The 22381-nt window shown below is 44.4% G+C and overlaps 1 protein-coding gene and 1 pseudogene across 1 annotated transcript in view; one reads left to right on the top strand and one right to left on the bottom strand.

The window, feature by feature from the left end:
- LOC126249758 (galanin receptor 2a-like) overlaps positions 1-22381 on the top strand; it is a 188401-nt gene that overhangs the window by 62505 nt on the left and 103515 nt on the right. The window contains exon 3 of the mRNA XM_049951446.1: positions 10679-10802. Coding sequence (XP_049807403.1) covers positions 10679-10802 — 124 coding nt within the window. The remainder of the gene's footprint in view (positions 1-10678; positions 10803-22381) is intronic.
- Positions 4094-4211, bottom strand: LOC126249951 (5S ribosomal RNA; annotated as a pseudogene).

The raw sequence follows: 22381 nt of genomic DNA, 5'->3' as shown, positions 1-22381 counted from the left end.
TTGTAGACTGTTTCAGACTGCAACTCCCTGTTGCCATCGCACGCTGAATTGTTAAAATATTACGACCACAGCCTACCACGATATTGCATGCCGCCTGGTGGAGTTGGGGGATGTGATGCAGCATGGAGCAGGAACGAATGGGGAATTATTCTGGAGACGATACGAGCTGCAAATGAAGATATCCACTGACATAAGCGACTTTGAGAATGTGAGCAGCAGATTGTTGTGGCCCGACGCCTGGGAACGAAAATCTCGCAAACGGCGAAGATGGTCGGCTGTTTGTGTGTTACTGTAGTAAGCATCTATGGAAAGTGATTGAAAGGCAGCGAAACCAAGAGTATTCGTCAAGCTTCTGGACAACATTGCCTCATCACAGAACCTAGGGTCGACAGCTTGACCGCTCTCTACAGTAGGACAGGCGACGATCATGACAGATTTGACGACAGGGGACAGTACTGGTGCAGGCACAACTGTTTCAGAGCACACTGTTCAGCGCATTTTGTTGAAGAGGGAGCTCCAAAGTGCGGGCTTTCAAATAAAAATGATGTGATGAAATGGCCCTCAACTACGTACCCTCCGACTCAGAGTTGAAATATTAAAAGTTTTGGCTGGTTTCGTTGTCTAGGGGCTGGGATACGTAGTTGCCGCATTACAAGCCAAATACTGCTGAGTCTACAGTATACAATACGAATACACACATGACTCGAATGGTAGATGGGTCTTATCACTCCGCAGTTGCGAATTAATATAGAAACTTATAAATGAAAGATTGCAATTAAATAAAATCTGTAGGTACTGTTTTAACGACTTTAAGTGATTAGTACGATAGTAGAAGTACTTCTGAGAATGCGGTATATTTCTGCAAAACACTTATTGGTGTCGATGGTCCAGCAATTAAATGAAACATAAGTTGAATAACAGGGAAACAATAGATTCCTACTTCCCGTACTTAGTTATGAGCAACAACATAGCTCGCAAGATATATGCATACCACGTCTTCACTGCAGAAGCCACGGAAATCTCAGAAGTGCACAGGTCGGCACTACAAAATATTTCTATCTCTCGCGGCCACGCGCGAACTGCTCCACTCTCCAAGTCCTTCCCGCGACAACCCGTCGCTCCTCCTCGTCCAGCACTCTCCCTCTGTCCTGTCCCGTAACTCCCCACTCTTCTCCCTCTTCCATCCAGTTTCCCCATACACGAGCACTGTGATTGGCTAGAGCGCTCGCGTCACGTCTTCAAGCCAATGCACCCACACAAACATAATGAAACACGTTCAAAATACTGAATTTACATTTAAATAACTGTAAATTAAATAAATATTCCTACGGCTGGACCATAAACACGCTCTAACACGCATTATTAAATACATAAACAAATTAAATAAACATATATCAAAGGAATAGCAACAAAAGGTAGGCCAATAGACTAATGTCTCTGTGCTTTCTAAAACATAGTAAATATTTATCCAATTTCTTCATGAATAATATATATATATCGGATATAAACAAAGACATAGATGAATAAATATAGTTATAAGCATGCTGCTACCGTTTTATCGTGTAACTGTGGAGTACTTATGGCCTGATGCGATTAGTAGTAATCGGCCACTTTGACCTCCAATAACTCATGTACTATTAAAGTTACATGCCTGTAATTCATACCAATTTAGGTTTGCACTAATAGCTTTCTAACGACCCGTCGATCGACCAAATCGGGTGAACCGTTTAGATTTTGGAAATTCGTTGCTGGGTGTTACTTGTATAATTTACAGTCAGATACTAAACTATAAACTAATAAAGATATTGAAAATCTTATTACACCAACAGAATCGTCGTGCAAATAATGATAATGTACATGTTTCTTTTTGAGATATCATGATTCCTCTGGCCACTATTAATTTCTATATGAACTGTGAAATGTCTGCCATTATGCAAATAATGTTAATGTACATGTTTCTTTTTGAGATATCATGATTCCTCTGGCTACTATTAATTTCTATATGAGCTGTGAAATGTCTGCCATTATTGTGTCACAAAGTCCGCCATCTTTGGCTCTCCCGGCGTACAAGTCTCTTTCATCGACACAGGATCACCAAGGAATTCCCAGCCACGTGCTCGGGCCGCTATGTGGCACCACGCGCTTGCTAACGAGCCGCACCTTGCCGAGCGGCCCGAGCGGTGGCCGCCAACTCTGAACTTAGAATATTTCCAGGGCGCCACAACTCGCCCGTTACCTCACAACAGTCGCCCCCTACGAGATCCCATGTTTACCCAACGACGTCGTCAATAAAGATTGCAGTGGACACAGGACCATCGAGATTGGGCCGTGAATCGATGGAAACGTGTGACCTGATCGGATGAATCACGTTTCTTGTTAAATGAGGTCGATAGTCGCGTCTAGATACGCCATCATTCTGCGAACAATTGCTCGAAACATGCGCCGAGCCACGGACGCAGGCCGGTGGGAGCAGTATTGTGCTATGGGGGACATTTACCTGGGCTTTCACGAGATTTGTCGTAATAATCGAAGGCACCAAGGCAACTGTGTACTACGTGAACGTTATTGCGGACCGCCCGAATTCGTTTATGTTTGATGTCTTCCCCGATGGCGAGGATATCTTCCAGTATAATAGCCGTTCGTGTCTCAGGGCCAGAATCGTCTTACAGGTTTGAGGAGAATGGTAGTGACCTCCTGTTGATGTCTTGGCCACCAAATTCGCCTGATCGGAACCCGATGGAACACATGTGGGACGCCATTGGGCGCCGTCTCCGCTTCCACAAACCACCGGCCCGTACTTCACAGGAATTGCGTGACCTGTGCGTACACACCTGGTGCCACATACCTACTGAAGCCTACCAAGAACATGTGGAACTCGGCCACACAGAACTGCTGCTGTGACGCGTTCCAGAGTTGGACCAACATGCTATTAAGTAAGCACTCCGTCGTCGTGCCACGAGTGGCCTACCGGGACCATCCGACGGCCGTGTCGTACTCACAAGGGAACCTCCCCATCGCACCCCCCTCAGATTTAGTTATAAGTTGGCACAGTGGATAGGCCTTGAAAAACTGAACACAGATCAATTGAGAAAACAGGAAGAACTTGTGTGGAACTGTGAAAAAATAAGCAAAATATACAAACTGAGTAGTTCGTGGGAACATATACAACATCAAGGACACTAGGAACGCAGTGGTCTCGTGGTGACGTGGGCAGCTGCGGAATGAAAGGTCCCTGGTTCAAATCTTCCGTCGAGTGAAAAATTTTAACTTTTTATTTTCAGTTTATGTGACAAACTCTTATGTTTTCATCACTTTTTTGGGAGTGGTTATCACATCCATAAGAAAACCTAAATCGGGCAAGGTAGAAGAATCTTTTTACCCATTCGCCAAGTGTACAAGTTAGGTGGGTCGACAACATATTCCTGTCATGTGACGCACATGCCGTCACCAGTGTCGTATAGAATATATCAGATGTGTTTTCCTGTGGAGGAATCGGTTGACCTATGACCTTGCGATCAAATGTTTTCGGTTCCCATTGGAGAGGCACGTCCTTTCGTCTACTAATCGCACGGTTTTGCGATGCGGTCGCAAAACACAGACACTAAACTTATTGCAGTGAACAGAGACGTCAATGAACGAACGGACAGATAATAACGATGTAAAAATAAAGAAAGTAAAATTCTCACTGGAGGGAAGACTTGAACCAAGGACCTTTCGTTCTGCAGCTGCTCACGCTACCACGAGACCACGGCGCTCCTGAGCTCACATTGTCCATGATGTTGCCTATGTGGCCCATGGACTACTCAGTTTGTATATTTTGCTTATTTTTTCACAGTTTCACGCAACTTCTTCCTGTTTTCTCAATTGATCTGTGTTCAGTTTATCAAGGCCTATCCACTGTGCCAACTTATAACTAAATCTGAGGGGGGTGCGATGGGGAGGTTCCCTTGTCAGTGGAGGATGTAGATAGGAGTGGCGTGGGGTCGGCGCACCGCTCTCCCGGTCGTTATGATGGTATTCTTGACCGAAGCCGCTACTATTCGGTCGAGTACCTGCTCAATTGGCATCACCAGGCTGAGTGCACCCCGAAAAATGGCAACAGCGCATGGCGGCCTGGATGGTCCCCCATCCAAGTGCCGACCACGCCCGACAGCGCTTAGTTTCGGTGATCTCACGGGAACCGGTGTATCCACTGCGGCAAGGCCGTTGCCATGCTATTAAGTAGGTGGTCGTAATGTTTTGGCTCGTCAGTACAATTTATTTTTAAACATAGGATGTTATACGTACCAACAGCCGCTTGAAATAGGATTCAGTACGGTTAACTATAATTGTCATTATATCTTTGGCTATAGTATTAATTTTCTGCGAGTGCTTTATGTCTAAGAAAAAAAATTCTGAGTTATTCGAAAGCAGAAATTTTCTTTAATAACAAATATATCTTCTTTTTTAAAGGTTTGTCGTTAAATTTCGTGCATCAGTAACTCTGAAGTACTGGGGTAGAAGGAAATGAATGTGAGGAAAGAAAAGCACGGTGTTTCCTGCTCTTCGGAGATGAAATTTCTTAACTAAATTATTATACTTCTCTAAATTTCATGATATCCTATCACTAATCCTCACAGTAAAATTTTATTTTACAACCAGTTCAGTGTGACTATCATCAGACATATTTAGAAAAGGTAAAAGGCAAAAACCTGGCGTTATTCCTGATGAAATATACCATTACGTCAATGTGTAATATCATCTAGCACGTTTTGAACAAGGTGACAATGCACAGAACAGCGAAGATAATCCACTGCAACCACTTTTCAGAAACAAGGAACGGTTACATCTGTTCTCGCCTCAAAATATTCAGAAGTTATAAACAACACTAAAGATGTCGCAATGAGTGGAGGTCGAATAAGAAGCATGAAATTGGTGTCAGATCAAAGTTTAAAACCGGAAGAAATCTTTCATATATGGAATGTTAATTCTTACAGAATCCAGCCAGGAAGAGCAAAAAAGTGTTGTAATTTGTTGTGGTTACTATCAAAATTAAACACAGAAATCAAACACACTCGTGTTCTACACAATTCGAGACGATGGTAGTCAGATTGTAGAACTGGAACTGTTGTGAAATTAGGTTTCTTTTACAGCCATTCATAAATATTATTGCTTACGACAGTAAACAGCAAATTTACATGTGTCCTACTTAGTTTATTCAGTACTGCCACCTTAAGCTGCGATTCTTTAAAACCGATGCAGTCAAATGAGAATAACCTTCAATTACAGAGCGTACCGTGAAAGAAAGGAACACATAGTAGCGACATCAGTGCATGCCCCCTTATGTGACTCTAGATGTTTAGTCTCCTATGGTAAATCATGCCGAAGAAAACTAATCACAAGCTTCACCAGTGAGCAAAACAGCTGTCTTCCTCGTTTTTCGGCCTCTTTTCCGCAGTCACAGTTATACAAGTAACATAGGTTACAAACCGTCTTTTGTGACAATCATAAAAGTCCTATGCAGGCATACGCGTTTCGGTTTATTTTAAAGCATCTTCGGTTGCCACTGTAACAATATGGTTTTTCTTACAAATCTGTTTGCCACGATCGTAAACAATTCTCATGTTTTAAATTACTACTAATAAAGTCTTACATTATTATTATTTCTCAAGGTTTTCTTGTTTCCTACTTCATTCCTAATATTCCTCTACACATGTGTGTTCCATTTTTATAAACTGCACTTCACTGACGTGAAATATGTTTTCCTTTTCATTTACTTTGTTTTATTTTGGTAGTTGTGGAAGAGTATACGCACTACTTCTTTTAAATAAGCAATAGCGGGTGGTGCGTTATGTCCTAACTTGTGTGAGTGTGCGTGAGTGTGTACGTGTGTTTGTGTTTATGTCTGTAATATTATTTTTGTAGTGGCTAGGGGGTTGGTGTTCATCTATTATATGTTTTATTACATTAAATAAAGTTTTGCTACTAATGTTTGTCTTGTCGTTCATTATGTGTTTCTTTTCTGTGACTGGCGTTTGAATTTAACAGCTTTCTTTTAGTCTTTAGAGATGTTTCTTGTTAGTGAAACTTATTGTTTTCATACATTTTTCTGTTTTGAAAGGATGATGGTTTTTTTGTCGGAGGTGTTCTGCAAATGTTGAAAGCTGGTGCGGTATTTCCATGCTCTTTTATGTTCTTTATAACTTATTTCAAATGTTCTCCTGGCCTTTTATAAGTGACGTCACAGCTGTTATCCTGAAGTTGGTAATACCAGAATTTTTTTATACATGCAGTGTCATCTTCGTTCTTTAAACGCGTTTGTATTGAGCTATTACTTTGTTATGTTAGTTTTGTTCATTTTTTTCTTAAGGATGTTACCAACTTCGTGTACCAGTTTGTTTTCATACGTAAGTGTGTACCAGCTTGTCTACTGAGTTATAGTGTCGTGTGCCTGTTGTGAGTAGCGGTGCTGTTGGTGTGCATGTTTTGGTGAGCGTTGTGGGTCCCTGGATTTGTGTGGTGTTATGCTTTACTTCTAGTTTAGATTTTTTATTTTTGACTTTCTGGATTTTCTTATTCAGTTTTGTAACTACAGATTCTTACAGGGTGTTTCAAAAATGACCGGTATATTTGAAACGGCAATAAAAACTAAACGAGCAGCGATAGAAATACACCGTTTGTTGCAATATGCTTGGGACAACAGTACATTTTCAGCAGACAAACTTTCGAAATTACAGTAGTTACAATTTTCAACAACAGATGGCGCTGCGGTCTGGGAAACTCTATAGTACGATATTTTCCACATATCCACCATGCGTAGCAATAATATGGCGTAGTCTCTGAATGAAATTACCCGAAACCTTTGACAACGTGTCTGGCGGAATGGCTTCACATGCAGATGAGATGTACTGCTTCAGCTGTTCAATTGTTTCTGGATTCTGGCGGTACACCTGGTCTTTCAAGTGTCCCCACAGAAAGAAGTCACAGGGGTTCATGTCTGGCGAATATGGAGGCCAATCCACGCCGCCTCCTGTATGTTTCGGATAGCCCAAAGCAATCACACGATCATCGAAATATTCATTCAGGAAAGTAAAGACGTCGGCCGTGCGATGTGGCCGGGCACCATCTCGCATAAACCACGAGGTGTTCGCAGTGTCGTCTAAGGCAGTTTGTACCGCCACAAATTCACGAAGAATGTCCAGATAGCGTGATGCAGTAATCGTTTCGGATCTGAAAAATGGGCCAATGATTCCTTTGGAAGAAATGGCAGCCCAGACCAGTACTTTTTGAGGATGCAGGGACGATGGGACTGCAACATGGGGCTTTTCGGTTCCCCATATGCGCCAGTTCTGTTTATTGACGAAGCCGTCCAGGTAAAAATAAGCTTCGTCAGTAAACCAAATGCTGCCCACATGCGTATCGCCGTCATCAATCCTGTGCACTATATTGTTAGCGAATGTCTCTCGTGCAGCAATGGTAGCGGCGCTGAGGGGTTGCCGTGTTTGAATTTTGTATGGATAGAGGTGTAAACTCTGGCGCATGAGACGATACGTGGACGTTGGCGTCATTTGGACCGCAGCTGCAACACGGCGAACGGAAACCCGAGGCCGCTGTTGGATCACCTGCTGTACTAGCTGCGCGTTGCCCTCTGTGGTTGCCGTACGCGGTCGCCCTACCTTTCCAGCACGTTCATCCGTCACGTTCCCAGTCCGTTGAAATTTTTCAAACAGATCCTTTATTGTATCGCTTTTCGGTCCTTTGGTTACATTAAACCTCCTTTGAAAACTTCGTCTTGTTGCAACAACACTGTGTTCTAGGCGGTGGAATTCCAACACCAGAAAAATCCTCTGTCCTAAGGAATAAACCATGTTGTCTACAGCACACTTGCACGTTGTGAACAGCACACGCTTACAGCAGAAAGACGACGTACAGAATGGCGCACCCACAGACTGCGTTGTCTTCTATATCTTTCACATCACTTTCAGCGCCATCTGTTGTTGAAAATTGTAACTACTGTAATTTCGAAAGTTTGTCCGCCTGAAAATGTACTGTTGTCCCAAGCATATTGCAACAAACGGTGTATTTCTATCGCTGCTCGTTTAGTTTTTATTGCCGTTTCAAATATACCGGTCATTTTTGAAACACCCTGTAGTATCCATTATTTTTTACTATTTGAGTTATTATGTCTCGCTGCTTACGGCAATTGTGTTTTTCTAGTGTTACTATGTCTAATCTGTATTTAATATGAAAATAACATCATACTCGAAGCTCCTATCTAATGTTAAGTTGCTGTATTGCGTTAAATTGCGAGATTTTGTACAAGCGGTCCTCCATAACTTGTCAATATTTGAAGAAAGGCATATTTATGAACAACCAAGCGCTACTGGTAAAATAAACCTGTAACCGCCACAAGGTTGGATCGAAAAGATGATCATCAGACAACACAAAATTATTTTCTGCAACTTTTATGGTATTATTTTTGCGGTGCCATCAATAAAAATAAAATAAAGACCCAATTTATGTCACTGCTGTGAAAAATGTATTAAAACAGTTAAATAATCTTAGTTCACTGTCTGTATTCAGGTTCCACGCTCCTATATGGAGTGCATGCAGTGTGCCCTTCACATATCAGCATGGAACATGAGTGTAGACATTGTGCTAAGATTATTTAATAATATTAAGGCATTTTATGTTTGACAACAGTGACACAAGGTGGTTTTTTCCTTTATTTTTATTGACGCCACAGTAAGAATAATACCATACCGCCTCCTGTTCAGAGAGAAAAAACAGAACACCTTGAAAGACAAGAGAGAGGACGTTCATATTCACAGAACATGTACATTAGTATGGTCTGCAGAAACGATTAGCATTTGAACCATGTCGGCCCGCGGGTTCAAGGTCAACATCGATATCGCGGCGCAACACCACCAACCAGTAAAATGTGCCTGCGGCTCTCGTTGTCGCTATGAACCTAACCTAACGGATCAGAGTGACTTGAGCAGATGCGCGGAATGCCCCGCAGACGCATGCGCGAATCGTACCGTCAAATCAGTGAGTTTGAAACAGGGCGCATTATTGACATGAGAGAATGTGATGGATCCACCCGGGAAACTGCTGCTCGTGTGGGATGAAGTGTTTCGGCAGTGCAGAATGGTTCATGGAAGGCCATAGAACACAACAAGAGGAGTCATGTCCATCTGCCGCCCCCCTCCCACCCCCTCCCCCACCCCCACGCCTCCCCCTCCCAAGAAGATCGACAACTCATCATCTGAATTGCATTGAAGGACAGATCTGCGTCCTCGTCGGATCTGGTGCAGCAGTGGAACAGTGTAACACATCGTTCACTTCAGGGGTGACAGTCCGTTTATTACAGGACGGGTTACATGCGTGTCGTCCACTTCTCCGAGTACCTTTGACGAATGTGCAGAAACATGCTAGACGGCAATGGTGTATGGAACGACGTAACTGGAGACAGGAATGGCATCAAATAGTGTTTTCGGATGAATCCAGGTTCTGTTTGTTTGAAAATGAAGGCCGCATTTTGGTTCGCCGCAGACAATGGGAGGGGCATCATAGTGACTGCATTCGCACAAGACATACAGCGCCAACTCAGAGCCTTATTGTGTGGGGTGCTGTTGGGTACAACCACAAATCACAGATGGTGCGTATCCAGGGCACTGCGACCAGTGTGACCTACGTTAATGACATCCTGCGAACCGTAGTCATACCCTTTCTGCACAGCAGCCCAGACGCCATTTTTAAGCAAGACAATGCACGACTACACGTTGCTTCACGAGCACATGCCTTCTTGGTTTCACAAGATGTCAGCCTTTTGCTCTGGCACACCATACTTGTCGCCAATCGAAAATGTGTGGGGTATGGTGAAAGGACCCAATGCCAATGACCACAGATGAACTTCAGAACCATGTGAATGCAGCATAGATGGCTATATCACGGGACACCATTCGCAACCTACACGCGTCGATGCCATCACGCATGGAACAATGATAATGATGATGATGATGATGATAATTGGCTTGTGGGGCGCTCAACTGCGTAGTTAACAGTGTCCGTACAAATCCCCAATCTTTTCACTGTTCTGTCGCACAACTTCCCCGAATGATGATGAAATGATGAGGATAGCACGAACACCCAGTCCCTGGGTGGAGAAAATCCCCGACCCGGCCGGGAATCGAACCCCAGACTTCGTGATCCAAAGGCAGTAACGCTAGCCAATAGACCACGAGCTGCAGAGGCGTGGAACAAGTTATCAGTGCCCATCGCTAACCCTGCGCCTACTAAGCAGCAGGACACATGCTGAACCGAGGTGACTGCAATGCTAATCATTTCTGCAGAACATACTAATGTACATGTCCTGTGAGTATGAATGTCCCAGCTCTTTTCGTTCAAGGTGTTCTATTTTTTCTGAACATGAGTGTAATTTTATGATAGACTATTCCAGAGTATTTTTGTGGTTTGCCTCAGTTGCTGAAGGCAAATGCTGGAGTAGTTCCTTTAGAAAGGACAAGGCAGATTTTCCTCCTGACCTTTCCCAATCCGAGTTTTTGTTCCTCTCTGATGATCTCACCAGCGACGAGCTATTAATCCTTAGTCCTGCTTCTTCAATGCGTGTTCCAAACGAGAGCCCCAGGCAAATCTCAGAAGTTCAGATGTGTAACGCTATCGTGGGCGTGCGCAGGTTCCTGGTGATCGTGTTCCCGATGAAGTCCCGCTCCTACTGCACGCTGCACAACTGCCGACGCGCAGTGCTTGCCATTTGGCTGCTGGCGCCTCTGCTCACCGTTCCTGTGCTGTTCACCAAGGTAAGCTCATCACCACTCTCACACCGCACACGCCTACCTCACTGTTACATCACGATATTCGTGTTACAAGGCCTTAATTGTGTAAAACAGTACTCTTACATTAGCCATCAAGCTGAAATTTAGCAAACAGATAATGACCACCTGTTTAATAGGGTGTTGTTCCACGTTTCAAGCACATTACAACAGAGATTCTGCTTGGCAGAAGTATGTGGCACCAGATGTCTATGCACATCTACATCTACATCTACCTCTACATGGATACTCTGCAAATCACATTTAAGTACCGGGTAGAGGGTTCATCGAACCACCTTCACAATTCTCTATTACACTACTAGCTATTAAAATTGCTAACCGACAGGAAGAAGATGCTGTGATATGAAAATGATTAGCTTTTCAGAGCATTCACACAAGGTTGGTGCCGGTGGCGACACCTACAACGTGCTGACATGAGGAAAGTTTCCAACTGATTTCTCATACACAAACAGCAGTTGACCGGCGTTGCCTGGTGAAACGTTGTTGTGATGCCTCGTGTAAGGAGGAGAAATGCGTACCATCACGTTTCCGACTTTGATAAAGGTCGCATTATAGCCTATCGCGATTTCAGTTCATCGTATCGCGACATTGCTGCTCGCGTTGGTCGAGATCCAATGACTGTTAGCAGAATATGGAATCGGTGGGTACAGGAGGGTAATACGGAACGCCGTGCTGGATCCCAACGGCCTCGTATCACTAGCAGTCGAGATGACAGGCATCTTATCCGCATGGCTGTAACGGATCGTGCAGCCACGTCTCGATCCCTGAGTCAACAGATGGAGACGTTTGCAAGACAATAACCATCTGCTCGAACAGTTCGACGACGTTTGCAGCAGCATGGACTATCACGTCGGAGACCATGGCTGCGGTTACCCTTGACGCTGCATCACAGGCAGGAGCGCCTGCGATGGTGTACTCAACGACGAACCTAGGTGCACGAATGGCAAAACGTCATTTTTTCGGATGAACCCAGGTTCTGTTTACAACATCATGATGGTCGCATCCGTGTTTAGTGACATCGCGGTGAACGCACATTGGGAGCGTGTATTCGTCATCGCCATACTGGCGTATCACCCGGCGTGATGGTATGGGGTGCCATTGGTTACACGTCTCGGTCACCTCTTGTTCGCGTCGACGGCACTTTGAACAGTAAACGTTACATTTCAGGTGTGTTACGACCCGTGGCTCTACCCTTCATTCGTTCCCTGCGAAACCTTACATTTCAGCAGGATAATGCACGACCGCATGTTGCAGGTCCTGTACGGGCCTTTCTGGATACAGAAAATGTTCGACTGCTGCCCTGTCCAGCAGATTCTCCAAATCTCTCACCAATTGAAAACGTCTGGTCAATGGTGGCCGAGCATCTGGCTCGTCACAATACGCCAGTCACTACTCTTGATGAGCTGTGGTATCGTGTTGAAGCTGCATGGGCAGCTGTTCCTGTACACGCCATCCAAGCTCTGTTTGACTCAATACCCAGGCGTATAAAGGCCGTTATTACGGCCAGAGAAGATTGTTCCGGGTACTGGTTTCTCAGGATCTATGCACCCAAATTGCATGAAAATGTAATCACATGTCAGTTCTAGTGAAATATATTTGTCCAATGAATACCCGTTTATCATCTGCATTTCTTCTTGGTGTAGCAATTTTAATGGCCAGTAGTGTATTCCAATCTCGTATAGGGCGCTGAAAGAGCGAACACCTGTATCTTTCCGTACGAGCTCTGATTTCCCTTATCGTTTCTCCCTATGCTGTTTGGTGTCAACAAAATATTTTCGCATTCGGAGGAGAAAGTTGGTGATTGGAATTTCGTGAGAAGATTCCGTCGCAACGAAAAACGCCTTTCTTTTAATGATGTCCAGCCCAAATCCTGTATCGTTTCTGTGACACTCTCTCCCATATTTCGCGATAATAGAAAACGTGCTGCCCTTCTTTGAACTTCTTCGATGTACTCCGTCAGTCCTATCTGGTAAGGATCCCACATCGCGCAGCAGTATTCTAAAATAGGACGGAGAAGCGTAGTATAGGCAGTCTCCTTAGTAGCTCATTTTCTAAGTGTCCTGCCAATAAAACAGTGTTTGGTTAGCCGTCCCCACAACATTTTCTATGTGTTCCTTCTACTTTAAATTGTTCGTAATTGTAATACCTGTGTATTTAGTTCAATTTACAGCTTTTAGATTAAATGATTTATCATGTAACCGAAGTTCAACGAATTTCTTTTAGCACTCATGTGGATGACCTCAAACGTTTGGTTATTTAGGGTCAACTGCCAATTTTCGCACAATTCAGATATCTTTTCTAAATCGTTTTGCAATTTGTTTTGATCTTTTGTTGACTTTATTAGTCGATAAACGACACCGTCATCTGCAAACCACCTAAGACGGCTGCGCAAGTTGTCTCCCAAATCGTTTATAGAGATAAGGAACAGCAAAGGGCCTACAACACTATCTTGGGGAACGCCAGAAATCACTTCTGGTTTACTCGGTGACTTTCCGTCAGTTAGTACGGACTGTGACCTCTCTGACAGGAAATCACAAATCCAATTCCCACAAATCACGGGATGGTGGTTCACGGCCACCCAGCTGGCACCCGAGATGCGTTCTGTTGGGTACAGATCAGACACATCTGCTGGGAAAGACATCAAAGTGAGTTCACTATAATTTCCCTCAAACCACTGTAGAACGACTCTGACGTTGCAACACGGATAGTTATCCTGCTGGAAGATGTCATTGCCGTAAGGGGACTTCAAGCATGAAGCGATGCAGGTGGTATGCGATTATGATCACGTAGTTCATTGCTGTCATGGTGCCTTTGATTACCACCACAGATCCCATGGAAGCCCAACTCAGTGTACCCATAGCATGATTCTGCCCTCACCGGCCTGAATCTGTGGTGCAGTGCATGTTTCGTGCAGCCATTCACCTGGATGACGGCGTCTAAAGACCCAACCACCTACATCTACATGAACACTCTGCAAATCACATTTAAGTGCCTGGCAGAGGGTTAATCGAACCACCTTCACAATTCTCCATTATTCCAATCTCGTATAACGCGAGGAAAGGACGAACACCTATATCTTTTCGCACGAGCTCTGATTTCCCTTATTTTATCGTGGTGATCGTTTCTCCCTATGTAGGTCGGTGTCAACAAAATATTTTCGCATTCGGAGGAGAAAGTTGGTGATTGGAATTTCGTGAGAAGATTCCGTCGCAACGAAAAACGCCTTTATTTTAATGATGTCCAGCCCAAATCCTGTATCATTTCTGTGACACTCTCTCCCATATTTCGGGATAATATAAAACGTGCTGCCCTTCTTTGAACTTTTTCGATGTACTCCGTCAGTCCTATCTGGTAAGGACGCCACACCGCGCAGCAGTGGACAGACAAGCGTAGTGCAGGCAGTCTCCTTAGTAGCTCTGTTACATTTTCTAAGTGTCCTGTCAATGAAACACAGTCTTTGGTTAGCCTTCCCCACAACATTTCCTGTGTCTTCCCTCCAATTTAAATTGTTCGTAGTTGTAATACCTAGCTATTTAGTTGAATTTACGGCTTTTAGATTAGACTGATTTATCATGTAACCGAAGTTTAACGAATTTCTTTTAGCACTCATGTGGATGACCTCACACTTTTGGTTCTTTAGGGTCAACTGCCAATTTTCGCACATTTCAGATATCTTTTCTAAATTGTTTTGAAATTTGTTTTGATCTTTTGATGACTTTATTAGTTGATAAACGACACCGTCATCTGCAAACAACCTAAGACGGCTGCTCAGGTTGCCTCCCAAATCATTTATAGAGATAAGGAACAGCAAAGGGCCTACAACACTACCTTGGGAAATGCCAGAAATCACTTCTGTTATACTCGGTGACTTTCCGTCAGTTACTACCAATGCACACAAATTACGGGATGGTGGTTCACGGGCACGCAGCTGGCACCCGACACGCGTTCTGTTGGGTACAGATCAGGCACATCTGCTGACAAAGACATGAATGTGGGTTCACTATAATTCCCCTCAAAGCACTATAGAACGACTCTGGCGTTGCAACACGGATAGTTATCCTGCTAGTAGATGTCATTGCCGTAAGGGGGACTTCAAGCATAAAGCGATGCAGGTGGTCCGCAATAATGATCACGTAGTTCACTGCTGTCACGATGCCTTCGATTACCACCACAGATCCCATGGCAGCCCAACTTAATGTACCCCATAGCATAATTCTGCCCTCACCGGCCTGCATCTGTGGAACGGTGTGTGTTTCGTGCAGCCATTCACTTGGATGACGGCGAGTAAGGACCCAACCATCTACCTGGTGTAACAAGAAATGCCATTCGTTCAACAGACGACCTATTTCTATTGATACGGTGAAAACTCAGTGATGCTGTGCTCACTGCAATCATAACTGATGATGTCGTTCGGTCAACACGTAGGGGTCGTGTGATGTGGAGCTCCATGTTCAACAACGGCCTTTGAACGGTGTGCTCCGAAACTCTTGTGCCTGTACCAGCATAGCACTCTATCATCAGATCTGGCATAGACCGCTGCCTATCCTGGATTACATAGTTGGGGATCCTCCGACATCTCCGTTTTGTGATGAGATGTGGTCGTCCAATACCATACGGCATATTCGTTATTTCACCGTTCTTCAACCACTTTTCATAGGCGCTCACGACAGTAGTACAGCAGTAGGTGACCAGCTTCATCGTTTCAGAGATTCTCGTGTCCAGCCGCACTACCACAACATGTGCCCTTTGTCAAAACCGCTTATATCAGTGGACTTCTGCATTTGCGGCCCGTATCTTCTCTGTAATGACTGCCTGTTCGTCTCTCTTCCGCTTACATTCTTTCCTTACTGCGGCACGTGCCCCCAACACCACCAGGAGGCATTCAACCATGCGTTGGGCAGTGGTCATAATAAATGTGTCACATATGCATACAGGACGTAGTAATGATCAAAACTAGAAGAAAAATTTGCGTAATTATATGTCTAATTTTATACTTCTTGAAATCTGGGGCACTTTACTTGCAACGAGTGATGTATAGTATTTGGACGTGAAGCCATCACAGTAAATTGTCTCAATACGCACGTGCGGGCAGATACAACTCCTCGAGTAATCATGGAGGTGAGACATCAGGATCGATTCAGTATCAATATATGAGTAAGAGTTGTCGGTGAGAGATTCATACGGCCATACACTTTATCAAACAAATTAACAGGTACTGTCTATCCCCGAAGCGTTCAGTGAATTCGAAAGTAAAATTCTATGTACCGACTTAACAGAAAATCCTAGGAAGTTCTGGTCTTACGTTAAATCAGTAAGTGGCTCGAAACAGCATATCCAGACACTCCGGGATGATGATGGCATTGAAACAGAGGATGACACGCGTAAAGCTGAAATACTAAACACCTTTTTCCAAAGCTATTTCACAGAGGAAGACCGCACTGCAGTTCCTTCTCTAAATCATCACACAAACGAAAAAATGGCTGACATCGAAATAAGTGTCCAAGGAATAGAAAAGCAACTGGAATCACTCAACAGAGGAAAGTCCACTGGACGTGACGGGATACCAATTCTTTTCTACACAGAGTACGCGAAAGAACTTGCCCCCCTTCTGACAGCCGTGTACCGCAAGTCTCTAGAGGAACGGAAGGTTCCAAATGATTGGAAAAGAGCACAGGTAGTCCCAGTCTTCAAGAAGGGTCGTCGAGCAGATGCGAAAACTATAGACCTATATCTCTGACGTCGATCTGTTGTAGAATTTTAGAACATGTTTTTTGCTCGAGTGTCATGTCGTTTTTGGAAACCCAGAATCTACTCTGTAGGAATCAACATGGATTCCGGAAACAGCGATCGTGTGAGACCCAACTCGCTTTATTTGTTCATGAGACCCAGAAAATATTAGATACAGGCTCCCAGGCAGATGCTATTTTCCTTGACTTCACGAAGGCGTTCGATACAGTTCCGCACTGTCGCCTGATAAACAAAGTAAGAGCCTACGGAATATCAGACCAGCTGTGTGGCTGGATTGAAGAGTATTTAGCAAACAGAACACAGCATGTTGTTATCAATGGAGAGACGTCTACAGACGTTAAAGTAACCTCTGGCGTGCCACAGGGGAGTTATGGGACCAATGCTTTTCACAATATATATAAATGACCTAGTAGATAGTGTCGGAATTTCCATGCGGCTTTTCGCGGATGATGCTGTAGTATACAGAGAAGTTGCAGCATTAGAAAATTGTAGCGAAATGCAGGAAGATCTGCAGCGGATAGGCACTTGGTGCAGGGAGTGGCAACTGACCCTTAACATAGACAAATGTAATGTATTGCGAATACATAGAAAGAAGGATCCTTTATTGTATGATTATATGATAGCGGAACAAACACTGGTAGCAGTTACTTCTGTAAAATATCTGGGAGTATGCGTGCGGAACGATTTGAAGTGGAATGATCATATAAAATTAATTGTTGGTAAGGCGGGTACCAGATTGAGATTCATTGGGAGATTCCTTAGAAAATGTAGTCCATCAACAAAGGAGGTGGCTTACAAAACACTCGTTCGACCTATACTTGAGTATTGCTCATCAGTGTGGGATCCGTACCAGATCGGGTTGACGGAAGAGATAGAGAAGATCCAAAGAAGAGCGGCGCGTTTCGTCACAGGGTTATTTGGTAACCGTGATAGCGTTACGGAGATGTTTAGCAATCTCAAGTGGCAGACTCTGCAAGAGAGGCGCTCTGCATCGCGATGTAGCTTGCTCGCCAGGTTTCGAGAGGGTGCGTTTCTGGATGAGGTATCGAATATATTGCTTCCCCCTACTTATACCTCCCGAGGAGATCACGAATGTAAAATTAGAGGGATTCGAGCGCGCACGGAGGCTTTCAGACACTCGTTCTTCCCCCGAACCATACGCGACTGGAACAGAAAAGGGAGGTAATGACAGTGGCACGTAAAGTGCCCTCCGCCACACACCGTTGGGTGGCTTGCGGAGTATAAATGTAGATGTAGATGTAGACTCCTGCGCGATAAATTACCACCGCTATTAGAGAACGCAACCCTTGTAAAAAGGCAACGATTGTGATTTATTCACGAGGGGGTTTCATGGGCGATGGACTGGTCAAGTGGGCCTGGTAGCGTAGGCTCCTCGTCCACTGCTCTTGAGTCCGTTGGATTTCTGGCTATGGGGACATTTAAAGCACTGGTGCATGCCCACCCCATCGACAACGTGCAGACGTTACAGCAATGTGTGAAAAATGCATGTAACGTAATTCGAATCAGGATGCGTGATAATTACAAGCAGCACTGCTTATAGTGTCTACTTCTGCGTAGCAGAGAGATGAGTATGAGAGTAGAGATTTGACCCATATTTCAGCAGGTTTTGGTTTCCAGATATGTCATTACAGGAGCTTTTCTGTTAGTTTTGACCAACACCTGTAGGAAAATGTGACACTTTTTTTAAACACCCTATGTACGAGGGTTGTCCAGAAAGTAAGTTCCGATCGGTCGCGAAATGGACACCACAGTGAAAACCTGATGAACCTATGCACAGATGTGTTGGGTAGTGTCTCTAGTACGACCGTCGATCGCATCAAGACGCTCTTTCCAGTTGTGAGCGCACTGTGAGCGAGTGGAGTTGCCTAGAACAGCGATGTCTCCCTCCAAGTAGGAGGGCCCATTGAGAGGCTTCGCCTTAGTGAATGCAGCCCACGTAACACAACTGCCACGCACTTCTTTCTTCATGGCAATTCTCAGCCGCAATCTGCAGGGGCAGTGAAGACGCTCCTGCAGCCTTTTCGATGGGAAGTGTTCGATCACCCAAAACACAGCCCTAATTGGCTCGTCCTGAGTATCATCTCTGTTCACATGAAACGCTGGATACGAAGACAACACTTGGGCGCAGGCTACGCGCTACAGACCAGCGTAGACAATTATCGGGAGGCACTGGGGGCTGCCTTCTATGACGATGGTGTTGGAAATATGGTATAACGCTCCGACAAATGTCTAAGTCAGAGCGTCGACTATGTAGAGAAGTATCTGGAAAGTGTAGCTAACTCTTGCAAATAAAATGTTTCTGATTTTCACTGTGGTTTTCATTTAGCGACCGATCGGAACTTACTTTCTGGACAACCCTCATATTTCATCGACCTCTCATCTGTTTTGTAAGCCAAATCGGATTGTTACTTCTAAGTGTCTATATTCGCTGCTTTCCGTAAGTTGATAGATTAAAGATAATTTTGAAGACCACCCTACAGTTGGCATGGTAGTTGCTCAGTAGTGGTACAGAAGATTACAGTTTCTTTTTAAAGTTGTTAATGGGTTTTTTAATATCTGAAACTTTAACAGAACAGAAGGTTTGAAATTAGACAAACTGTGGGTCTCAGTGCTAAATAAAGCAAACAGTGCCAACTCTTCTGCGGTACAAGCTCCATTGCTCACGTCGCCACCACTCCGCTACATTTGGAGCGGTCGTCTGACGTCACTACTCGACAGTTGCGCGGTTACCCATAAAGAGTTGCCAGTTTCGTCTATCTAAATAAGTTTACGTTTGTATAGTTGCTTAGGATGTGTACCTCAGTGGAAGACGAAACATTAGCACGGAAATATGCTTCAGACCACCACCTGATGCCCATAATACCAACATCGCCGAGGATATGAATACCGTCATTCGAAGTTTGCATTTCTGTATTTTTTGTCACTGGTATTTTTGTCACTTTTCCTTGATTTCCAGATATCAGTGCACCAAGAAGTTTTATACCGATATAGGTAAATCAAATGCTGGTGTTTAAAGGACGTTCATCTGTGGAATTTGGCGGGAATAAAGTGGCGAGGTAGCGGTGTGCATTTCAGGAACGAAATACTGTGCGCCTGTGCATCACATTAAAATTCAGATATCTCCTCAATGGCTTATAAATTAAGGACATGTGACACTGTAGTCCGTCTGCCAGACCACTTGATGGCCCTAAATGCTTTCATAAAGGGATAATTTACTTGTTGTCATCAGGTTTCTTATACTTTCATGGTAACACAAACGTAATATTACACTCGCAGGTATTAATCTCACTCTTATTCAGAGAATCTCAAACCTTTTGCGTCAAACTGGCACATGTGACATTGAGTCCACAACCCATTATACAGATATAGTAAACCAATGGCAGAAAATTCATATTTACTGTGTTACACAGCGTACACCGTATAACAACAATGTAGCTCATAGTAACTGTTCAACGCGACGACCATCAATTTCAGTGCATGTATTGCTATCGCGCATGCACTTCTTGGAGATTTTACCCCTTGCTGTCCGCGAAAGGATGTAATTTCAACATGATAGTGCACCAGCCCACTTCATGTCCGTGTCCATGAGCACCTGAACAACACGTACCCTCATCGTTGGATTGGAATGGGAGGTCCTATCCCATGGCCACCGCGATCATCAAGACTTTGGTGTATGAAATCCCATTAGAAACGAATGAAGACCTTGCTAGGGTCCAAGCTGCCTGTCTAATGGTACAAGGATCTTTGAGAGAATGTGGGAGAACTTCATGCGCCATTGCCATGCATACACTGAGAATGGCTGTGGTCACTTTGAATAATTACTACGAGGAACGTTGTTATTATGCGGTGTACGCCTTCTGTGACCATAACACAATAAATATGAATTTCCGACCATTGGTTCCGTATCTCAATGTAATCGGTTGTGGACCCATTATCCCCCCAGGTTTGAGAAACCCTGTATAATGAGCAGCTTTGATTCGAAAACAACGAACATGCTCCAGAGGCATTTAAAGCGACTGAGGAGAAAGCGTTCCGTTTACAGAGAGTGCTCTATTCAGCGCGGTTTCCCAGACAACGGCGCTGTAATACTTTACTTTCATCGCTGCATTAATGTTTATCTGGGCAGTGAACGCAATCCACAACACCACTGCGATTCAGCAATGACGCCGTGACGGTCGTTGTAGTTTATCACGGCGAGTTGGGTAAGCAGTGATGCTGACGCTCGTTCCAGTAAATGTTGCGGGGCTGATGTGCTTGAGCGGAAGTGACGTCAGATTCTTTCCCCTTTATTGCTGTGCTATTCGCTTAACTGTTGCGGACCGCTCGCCAGTTATATGGTTCAAATGGCTCTGAGCACTATGGGACTTAACATCTGAGGTCATCAGTCCCCTAGAACTTAGAACTACTGAACCCTAACTAACCTAAGGACGTCACACACATCCATGCTCGAGGCAGGATTAGAACCTGCGACCGCAGCGGTCGCACGGTTCCAGACTGAATCGTCTAGAACCGCTCGGCCACACCGGACGGCCTCACCAGTTATAGTGCGCATCGTAAGAAACAGCATCAGGGTTAGCATCATCGTTATTTTGACATCATTTAGTTTTGAAAAAATTTGTTGATGATGATGTTTGGTTTGGGGGGCGCTCAGCTGCGCGGTCACCAGCGCCCATACAAAGTCCCAGTTTTTACACAGTCAAATTTCTTTTTACACAATCCAATGTAGCCACAGTCACAAATGATGATGATGACGAAATGATGAGGACAACACGAACACCCAGTCCCCGGGCAGAGAAAATCCCCAACCGGGCCGGGAATCACACCCGAGACCCCGCGATCCAGAGGGAGGAGAGTTTATTCTGACACAAAAATTATTAAAAGAAAACCTGAGTTCAGTGGTTGTTGAAACGCCATGCACCAAATCTAGACGCCTTGATGATAACATCGAAGATATTTTTTAGATGTGTTCTTGGAATGAATTGCATAATTTTTTTTCTATGCAGATGAATGTTCTACACTGTAATACAAAGGGAAAAAAACGACGCCCCACGAAGGAATTATCCGAATGGGACGGAAATCAGTAGATGTGATTGAAGAGAAAGAGCTTCACAAGCTGAGCAACTCCATAACTCGTTGTTTCACCTCTGGCCCATATGCAAACTGTGGTGGTGGTAGTTAGTGTTTAACGTCCCGTCGACAACGAGGTCATTAGAGACGGAGCGCAAGCTCGGGTTTGGGAAGGAAATCGGCCGTGCCCTTTCAAAGGAACCATCCCGGCATTTGCCTGAAACGATTTAGGGAAATCACGTGCAAACTGTCATTCCGCCTGATATTGACTGATATAATTGTCAGATGTCCTCCTGAGGGATGTAGAGCCAAATTCTATCCAACTGGCGCTTTACGTCGTCACACTCCCAAGGTGTTTGGAGGGCTTTACCCATAATGCTCCAAACGTTCTCAATTCGGAAGAGGTATGGCGAATTTGCTGGTAAAGATAGGGTTTGGCAAGCACGAAGACAATCAGTAGAAACTTTCGCCGTGTGCGGGCGAGTTTTATTTTACTGAAACGTAAGACCAGGATGTCTTGCCATAAAGGGTAACAAAACGGGACGTAGAATATCGGCGACGTATCGCTGCGCTGTAAGAGTGCCGCGGATGGCAACTAAAGGGATCCTGCTATGAAAAGAAATGACACCCCAGACCATCATTACTCGTTGTCGCGCCGTTCGGGAGGCGACAGTCAAGTTGGTATCCCACTGCTGCCGGGGACATCTCCA

The sequence above is a fragment of the Schistocerca nitens genome, chromosome 3, assembly GCF_023898315.1.
Source record: "Schistocerca nitens isolate TAMUIC-IGC-003100 chromosome 3, iqSchNite1.1, whole genome shotgun sequence".
Lineage (NCBI taxonomy): Eukaryota > Metazoa > Arthropoda > Insecta > Orthoptera > Acrididae > Schistocerca > Schistocerca nitens.
Note: the sequence above shows the minus strand (reverse complement) of the source record. Positions and strands in the feature narration are given on the sequence as shown.